The 9,820-nt window shown below is 43.9% G+C and overlaps 1 protein-coding gene across 1 annotated transcript; it reads left to right on the forward strand.

Annotated features, from left to right (window-relative positions):
• The first annotated feature begins 1,833 nt into the window (after positions 1-1,833).
• ntf4 (neurotrophin 4) lies at positions 1,834-9,726 on the forward strand. The gene is made up of 2 exons (XM_086132658.1): positions 1,834-2,289; positions 7,618-9,726. Exon 2 carries the CDS (start codon positions 7,637-7,639, stop codon positions 8,777-8,779), a length of 1,143 nt encoding a protein of 380 aa, XP_085988784.1. The 5' UTR covers positions 1,834-2,289; positions 7,618-7,636; the 3' UTR covers positions 8,780-9,726.
• Positions 9,727-9,820: the final 94 nt, after the last annotated feature.

Raw genomic sequence — 9,820 nt, forward strand, 5'->3', positions numbered from 1 at the left:
GCATTCAAACTTTTTTAAGTAAGACAGGAGTCAGTAAAAACCTTCCACCATTTGAAGTACCTTTGGTTAACCGCAAATAAAATTCAGCTGTTCTAGAAGGCTGTTGCTGATGTTTTGTTTTGCTTTCTAGCAGAAGTTTGAAAGTTTTAACCGGTTCTTTCTCTGAATATTTGGCTCACTGTCACATCAGGGTGGGAAGAAAATGCACATTGTCGAGCACAGACACATGTTCAGGAATAGTTTTTAATCTCATGATAGAATCATTTAATGACCCGGAATCAATTACTTTAGCTCAAACAGTATTGACTTGAACCTACAATAGCCTCAAGGCTAGTTCGTGGTTAGCATGATGGGAGTCGGTTGCCATCCGTTCAGTAATTTAAAAAATTAATAAATCCTACATTTCTGACAAGTACATTTGCTCAATAATACCATAACAACAATTGACAGAAGACATAATTAAAATGAAACCATTGAAAAGGGAGATAAATACTGTAAGTAGGCTACAGCGTGTGACATGCATTTTGTACTGCTGCTAAGAATGAAAACTTAACTTCACCAAACATGGACGTGTTGACTCAGTGGAGATCAGCTCATCTAATTTGTGAAGGCCACAATCTCTGTCTTCCGTGAGAAATCTTCAGTCTTCTCACCCCGATTTCAAACTGGTGCCGGAAAATGGTGACGTGAGAAATTGTCTCTCCCACCTGTATGATAGCAGCCAAACGGGGCACAGTAGTTGACACTTTTTGACATTGACTAGCAAATCAATTCAAAGGCTTAATGACCACCGCAGCAAAACGTGTCGACCTCCAGCATTACAGCAGCGGCCAGAGGTGCGCTGTTGTCACACAATGTCGTACAATGTCACACTTGGCAGATGCTCCATACGGTATTTACATATGGATATTAAAAATTTCCATACGATGTCCCCCTTAAACAAATAGTAGCCATTTTGTTGAGTGAACATCACTGCTTGATTCCACTCAACTTCCCTTACTTTTTTAAAGCAAAATGATCACAGTACAACCAAATAGTGTGTAGATGTTACAAATATAGCTCACTGGGAAAGGAAAAGGGACGAACGTTTTGGTAAATTCACCTTATGCAGCATTTCGTCGTCACTCACTGTAACACTGTGTTTGGAAGTATTTGCCTTGCTCCCAACTTGTTAAAACCCCCACTGACCTGGATGCAGGCCAATGTTGCTGCTGCCTTTTAAGTTAATTGTTTTCTAATAAAATGTGGGCGGAGAGGAAATCTACTTGGCGGCCATGGGGGAGTAAAAATGAGTAAACCATTTTGAGTCACGCAATCTGAGTTTGTCAAAACGTCTCAGCTGCTAGCAAACAACATGGCGGTCCATTGCTGCTTTCTATTAATTAAGGGGAAATACGTCCTTTTTAAACCGTCTACTCACTCTGTTTTTCACATGTGTAACTTGTTGAGTTTTGCCCTGTGTCTTCCAACAAGTAACATCTTGAAAACGTCGTTTTTTATTAAACAAGACCAAACCGAGCAGTAATTACATATGGCAAGCTCGCAAAGATATGTAAATCGAGGGGTTCGTAGGGATACATACAGGAAAAGAGTAAAATAAAAGCTCGAGTCAAACTGGTGGATTATATTTTGTCGGCTTAGGTTCAACGGTTGGTTTTAAACATTACAGCTAACGCAAAAAAGAATTAAAGAGACTAAAGTTAACACCTGGTCGTGTTTCATGCTCATACTTTCATTTTGACAGACATGCCCGGATGTTGTGTGTTCGGCAAGTGCTAACTTGCTGAAGACCGACTTGACTTTTTTGCGCGTTGCTTGAGCAGCCAGGCGGAGTTGCGGAGCTTCTTCCAGCATTTTTGGCAAACTTGTGCAGCTCGCCACCGCGCATTTTTTAAGTGAGGAATGTTTTCATCTTTGGCCTTCTTTGGAGAGGCATTGAGGCGCCGGAAATCTGTCACGCCGCCTTGGCTTTGCTTTGCTTTTCGAGGCTAATTGAGCACTTTGTCTCCGTCACTTTGGTTGGTGCGCTCTCGACAGCAGGCGGATTTTTTTCCCACTTTCTTTTCCTCCCGTACACCACATTGGATTTTTTTTATTTTTTACATTCTGGGATTCTCGTGAGATGTCATGGACTTTACAAAGAAACAGAGATATGTGCGCGCGTGTGTGATAGAGAGTGTTTTTTGACTCCCTCCGCCCCAAACCAATTGAGCGACTGACCGGGGACAGAACTTGGGAATCAATGCGGTGTCAGCTGGTAGGACGCGGGGTCCGGATCTCACCTCAACGGTATGGATGTTTCAACGTTTAAACGCTTTTTCTTTCAACCCATCATTTAAAGATTCAAGACGTTTATTTTTATGCGCATGCTGTACTAGGAAAACAAATCTTAAACATCCAAAGACTCCCTTGACAAAAATAAAAAAAAGATCAATAAAACAAGGCAAAAAATGTAATCAAATGTCTGCTTTACTACAAGAGACGCGGTAGGGAACTTAATTTTATTTATTGCTAAAGTTTATAATTTAATGCGATGACGTTTATTGTGCAACTTTGAGCACATATCAAAGCAATTATGAAAAAAAGGCCAAAGCGTTCTGTAAAAGTACAAATATGTCGCCAAGGAGAGAAATGACATGTGATTACAGTTTTATTGTGTTATTTCTGGAACTTTCTGTGTCCAGCTGTTCGGTCGGGTGACATTTTTTTTTTAAGTTGCAGCAGAAGGTGGTGACATTTTCGGCTCAACACCCAAATTCCTAGCATGTTTTTGGGTGTAATTGGCGCACGCAAACGCGTCGCAGGGAAGCGTAAAGCTTAGTTGAATGCCAGATGACTTTCTTCTGGTTTGCTGTCACGTATGTGGACATATTTAGTGAGACTTGAGAGAAATGCTTGATTAAGATTGGTGAGTGCTGTGATTTTAGGACGAACCTGTGACATCATCATTTGTCATCTGGCATTGTAAAATTGGGAATCCACCCAAAACATTTCGAGGGAAAACACGCCACTGGAGTCATCGTGCAAGAATTCACAAGACTAAGGAATTCCCCATTTTCTGTGAATTTGTCATAGATTCACTGGTGGCGAATCCTCGAAATGATCATCAAATATGACGTGGTGCTCTGCCCACATTCAATGGGGTGATAAAAAAAAAAAGTTACTATTGTACCGTTGCCCATCTTTTGAGGGCAGCGGCTTGTGATTTAAGCATGAGATATTTTTGTGAGTCCTGTTATATTAAATATAGTTTTGTGTCGATTCATGAAACTGTTTCCCCCCTAACTTTACAGGGGGCAGTAATGAGTATATTTGCCCAAAATGGCTGACTTGCTGTTCACTGTCAGTAATGGGTTCTTGAGACTTTTTTTTTCCTGTGTCGTTGTATGAAAGATGTGCACCAAATTTTGGGTCAACTGGTGGAATTGGTATAGGGGGCTGCTTTTTTTCTTTCCAACTTTCCAGGGACTCCATCCATCCATTTTCTAATCCGATGCTAAGTTTTCAAATTTGCTTGATTGGCCAAATGAACCTAAAAATGGCTACTTCATCCCAACTGGTGTCAGGGGCGTGTTTTCTTTCTACCTTTCATGAGGCTCTCTTGAGGGAATTGGAGCAAAATGTCCAACTTCCTGTTCCATTTCAGCCTTGGGTCCATGAGGTTTTTTTGGGTGCACTGTCATGATAGCGATTGAAAAATCCGCCTCGTAAGTCATACAAGATGTATGCATGACGACAGCGTATACCTTATACAGCTCAGTTCTCTTCTTCTTCAGTAACACAAGTTACGTAAACTGAAGTCTGACGGCCCACAAGTCAGAAACTGAAGAATTTGACCCGGATTGTCAGGAATAATCCGGCTCTAAAGTCACTTGAACCTCTTTAGTGGCAATTATTCCAAAAGGAGCAGCCATGAAGAGCTTAAAGCTGAACTCGCCCTGACATCAAACACTAAAAGGATGAAATAACAATGTTTAACTTTTTCGTTGGCTTTTTGTGGCTCAAACATGCATCCGCGTCATCACTTCTTGTCAAAGTTAAGCTTTTATCATTTTTTTAACATCTACTGTTCGATGCTTCTTTTCACAAATACACCTTTCTTAAAGCTGAGGATTGAGTGTTTTTTTAACGATATACAATTAACTTCTTTTCCAACATTTAAGGTTACTTCTTAAAGTACCTGTTACACTGTGTGTCAAACTGACCTACAAAACATTTTAAAAAAAAAACTAAAAATGTTTTAGGATAAAAAGTCTTCTGCTGGCCTTACTTTTTTTTTTGTCCTTTTTATTACATAGGTTTGCCGTATTTTACTTTTGAATTAGCAGGGGAACCCATTTGGCTAAAAAGGTGGCAGAAATGTATTACTGTATTACTTTCTTTGCAAATGTACAATCATTGCCACTATATTTAATACACACTCACACCCACTTCTTATTTCAGCCCCACTTGAACAGGAAGCATGAAACACATGTGTTTCATCTCTCCAACGTGACATTTAATGTCAGTTCAGGTGAAGGAAAATAAAAATGAAACACAAGTGCCTCAATCAATCACTCAATCAGTCATGAATCTTCTTGGGAGCGCTTCATTATTCATTAGGTGCACCATCGAGAAAGTTGGCTCCCTGCCTTCCTGTGTGGAGTTTGCATGTTCTCCCCGTGCCTACGTGGGTTTTCTCCGGGTACGATGATTTCCTCCCACATTCCAAAAGCATGGATGGCAGGCTGATTGAACATTCTAAATTGTCCCTAGGTGTGAGTGTGAGCACGGATAGTTGTTCGTCTCTGTGTGCTCTGCGATTGGCTGGCAACCAGTTCAGGGTGTTTCCGGCCTACTGCCCGATGACGGCTGGGATAGGCTCCAGCATGCCCCGCGACCCTTGTGAGGATAAAGCGGATTAGAAAATGGATGGATGGATATAGCGAGAGAGATTTAATTTTATGGATTTTTTTTTTGTACAAGACGTATTTTTTAATTAGTTTTTTATGACTAGTGCCCTTTTCGAACAGTGTCTTTCTATTATATAGTTTTAAAATATAATTTTTTCATTATTTTCACAAATTTGACTCAAACATGCATTGATTCCATTAGTTAATATCATCATTAAAATAACATTTTAAAATGGCGAACTCTGATTGCTATAATGTCATGGGAACGCACGGATTTGAGTTCACAGGTCACCCTGCTTCTTTGGTTTTTGCGTGACGAGTGGAGGTGGGGGGGAGGGGGTGTTTGTTTACCCTCCCATTTGGAAACATGTTAGCATTACCGCACACACACACACACACTGCGGAGGGTCTTTGTTGAGGCGTGCACCAGCCAAGCGTGCGACGGGAGCAAATGGAGCACGTTGATCATCAAGTGTTGAGCAAGACCTGCAAAAAACACTTTGTGTGACACACACACACAAATACGCAATATGTCAGAAGTGTAATCCCCCCCGGCCCCTTCATGTGCATCAACACACCTGACTGCAGCAGATACACACACAGTTAATGATGGAGGGTTGCCAAAAAACGAAATGCTACCAGTTTGAAATTGTGTTTTTTGGAATGTACAATGAAAAACAGAAGGAAGGCAATCAGCTTACCTGATGATCCGATGGGAACGGTCACATCCAAGCCTCAAACGCCAACATTTTATCCCTTATATCCAAACTTCCAATGGAAGAGTGGACATTTGTAGGCATGATAAAAACTCTCAGAACAATGATGTCAAGTGAACATCACTGGCAGTCATCATCAATGAAGGAGCTTTATTGGCGGGCCTCAACACAGGAAGTTGATGCTGCGTTTCATCAGCAGGGTGGGGTTGACAGAAGACTTTTTGAAGTCCTGTCAACGCGGTGACCCCTCCTCCCCCCCTCACACACCCGCTCCCTCACTGACAAAACCTTTGTGTACACGCACTTTTTCACCAGACGTACTCCCCGATACGAACTCATTCAGTACCAGCCAATTCTAGACCAAGTCTGAAAGGACGTTTAAAAACGTCGTTGGGAGTGAATGAGTGTTAAGTAATAGTAAAGAGTAATACCATCCGATAGGTATTACTTTGCTTTGAGGTGACCTTAAAGGAGCCTCGCCAGCAACGTTGCATCACTGACATTCTCGTATTTCCGCCTTTAGAAAAAAAAAAAAACAACCAAAAAAATCGTTTAAGATGGCGTCCTCCCCGGTTGTAGGCGGTGGTGGCATCCTGGCCGTGCTTTCTCGCTGACTCACGCTCACGCCATCATCTTGACTCATGACTTTTATCTCTGTGATGTCATGTGGCAAAGGTGCTTGGAGGGAGTGTCTTGTTTGTTGAGAGTTGTGTGTGAGGCTGTGTGTGAGTGGGTGAGAGCGCACGTGCATGTCAGCGAGGTTGTGAGAGTGGACATGCGTGTCAGAGAGAGTGGAGAGTGGATGTCAGTGATAGACTGGGTGTGATTGTTTCAGGGTTGGAATAGTTTGGGATTTTTCATCCAGGTTTTTTGTTGTTGTTTTCATTTAGAGCAGGTTTATTGTTTTTTTTTATGCTTAGTTTAAATTATTTTTTTGTATCTATATTTTCTTAATCTGGATGATTTGTGTCAAGTACGAGGACAAAAAAAGGTAAACTCCAATTCTCAAACGACTGTTTGACCTTCCTCCTTTGTTACGGACATACAATTATGAAAGGGATACATTTCAAACGAACCCCTTGCATCTCCGTGATGTGACGCATGGAATGTGTTTGGCGGGTGGGCGTGTCTTATTTGACTTGTCACCCACATCACCTGGCTAATCGCATCGAGATTGACGTTTCCTTTCGCCAGCTGCGCCAAGGGCGAAGGAGCGAGTGCGGCGGGGTCTTACAAGTGTCAACCGAGGTGGCTTTAAGGTACCAACAACACGTTTGGAATGTTGTCAAAGTTAACTGGAATTGGAGAGATTGTGACAGTTTGGCATAGCGCAGCACAGATGCCTCCGCTGCTCTACAGGTGGTGCGGGTTGTGCTCAAGACATGATCCGCTGACCTTGTTATTTTACTTTATTTCCAAGTTTAAAAAAAATAAATATTCTTGGCTCCTTAGAAGACAATCTATACAATTTACGACTAAATTACTACTTTGGGCAGGTGCGAATATAAATCAGTTGTACACTTTCCGTTTCATGCTGGAAAAGCTTAAAAATTGATCTTGACTGTCAATTGAGCTTTTGGTGTTCGTGTCAATGAATGACGATCAAAGCAACAAACGGATGCGCGTGTGTGTTTCCTTGGTGACTTTCAGATTTTTCAGTTTTGAACCTGTGCACATTCCGCTGGCCTTTCTGAGTGTGTGCGCGCCTGTTCTGTGTGAGAAGATGTTCGTCTAAGTGCGCGTGAGAGATTGTGAGTGTATGTCTGTGTGTGTGCGTGTGTGTAGGATCTCTATCTGAAGGAAGCGGAGGACGACCTTGCGGTACTCTGTGGAGTTTTTTTCCACAGGTTGTGCCAAGTTTTGAAGGCCCCTGCTTGCTTGAGCTCATAAAGTTGCGTTCCTCCCGTAAACTCTACCCGTTTTACATCTTAATTGACCCACTTACCCTAACGAGATCAAGCGCATTCCTCAACTGACTCTCTCTCCTGCTGTCTTTCTCGCTCGCCCAGTTGATACGTCCTGGGAGTGATGCACTGGCTTCCCCTGGTTGCCATGGTGATCGCCTCGGCCCTGCCCTTTCCTCAAAAGCCTGTGTCCAGGATCGCCTCCGTCGCCAGCGTGGACGATGAGCGGCGTCTCTTCGCCGTGGATTACAACTCCCAGGGGAATGCCTCGCTAACGTATGACAACGCCCCCGCCGTTCAGGACCCCATCCGGAACTCGGCGGAACCGAGCGTTGTTCAGAGTGGAAAGAACCGCAGTCGACCAGACCACAGCGGTTTCCTGGACTCCACGAATGGACCCACGCAAGTCTCTGAAGTGGAAACACAGATAATCCAAACTCCTGCATCCGCCGGACTGAGGACTCAGAGAGGATCCGCAACCACCGTTCCCACAGAGCAGCTTCGGAACGCGTCGAGGAGGGGGTCCGCGGCGAGCGGCGCGGTCAACGCCACCCCGGAGGCGGGGTTGGGCATCCTGGAAGGTCTCCTGGAAAGGGACGAGATGTTTTTGGACGCTCACCCGCGGGTCCTGTTCTCGTCGTCGCCGTCGCCCCCGGAGCACCCGCCCGTGCTGCTCATGCTGGAGGTCGACCTCCTGGAGGATGACACGGTGGAACTGGAAGACGCCCACGCGGAGGGTCACGGTGATCAGAGCCTCAGTTGGGGCAACGTTTCGGGATTCGCGTCTGACGCGGGCCGCGCCCTCAGGAGGGACAAACGCTCGCATTTGATGGATCGCCGTCGGGGCGAGAAGTCGGTCTGCGAGGCGGAGAGCGTCTGGGTAACGGACAAGAAGACGGCCGTCGACTCGCGGGGCCAGGTGGTCACCGTCCTGCAGGACATCCAGACCCAGACGGGTCCGCTTAAGCAGTACTTCTATGAGACCCGGTGCCGCCAGGCCGAGCAGCAGAACAGCCACGGGACTGCCGGCAGGGATGCGTCGCAGCCCACCGGAGTGGCGGGCGCCGGCTGCCTGGGCGTGGACAAGAAGCAGTGGGTGAGTGAGTGCAAGGCCAAGAAGTCTTACGTGCGCGCACTCACCAAGGATGCCAACAACCGAACGGGGTGGAGGTGGATCCGCATCGACTCGTCCTGCGTTTGCGTGCTGCTCTCCAGAGCCAATCAGATCCTGGCCCGCGAGGCGCTAGCCCGGAGGGGGCGGGGATAACCGGATGACACCTCAAAGACCTCATGCCAGAACACAGTATATAGAGATGTTTTTCTACGATTTATCTTTCATAACCTAAGTTATTAGTATGTAACCATGTGTATGATTTTGATATTAATATATTCCTTCACCGGTCGGTGTGTACGTACAGTGCTTAACAAACACCGTACTGTATTACAATAGCCATCATGATCGTCAGTCAGAAACCGAAGCACAATTATGAATTTATGAGCAAAAAGGTTGTAATTTTACAATTACAATCATTTTATGTGGAATAAACTAAACATTTATGATGGATTTACATATGTAAACATCCGATTAACAGAATAGGATTAAAAAAGGTAACCAGAACAAATATGCAATTTTAAAATAATAAATGTGCAAATATTATACAGGTTGCTTTTATACTCTGTACAAGTTATAAGTCAAACTTTTGCAGACTAAAGTCATGTCAGCAGAAAATGTCATTTTTACATTTCTTTTTTTCATGAGAAAAAAACATTTTAATACAACCAGTAAAAGTCATGATTTGAAAATATTAGAAAATTGTCACTATTTTATGAGACAAAGCGGAACCTATTAAAATGGCAGATTTTTGCATGAGAAAATGTCATTATATGACCCAATTGTAATTTTAAAAATGTCATACTTTACAATAATTATTCAAGAGAAAAAAAATATATTGCAGTACATGCAAATTAGTATTTTTCTACATCCCCCCCCCCCCAATCATTTCAGGCAGCTGTGGCTTAAAGCTTCATTTGCATCCATTTGTTAAGCACTGTATGTATCTGTCCGTTTGTATGTCTGGAGCTTGTATATTTATAGTGGAGCGGTGGCGTCTGAGCTGGCTTCCCCATGGGGGAAGCGGCGCCCCCTACTGAGGCTTCGTATGAACGTTGTACCAGATGGGGAGCATCTTTTCAATAAATGGGCGCGCTTCATCAATGTCATCAAGTCGTTTGTTCATTGAGACATGCCCAAGCCAGCACACGCCTGAAAAATGTCAGTCTTCGGGCATGAGTCCTTGTTAAATGAGTA

Source organism: Hippocampus guttulatus, chromosome 16, assembly GCF_054856545.1.
Source record: "Hippocampus guttulatus isolate MCC_2025c chromosome 16, RoL_Hgut_1.0, whole genome shotgun sequence".
Taxonomy (NCBI): Eukaryota; Metazoa; Chordata; class Actinopteri; order Syngnathiformes; family Syngnathidae; genus Hippocampus; species Hippocampus guttulatus.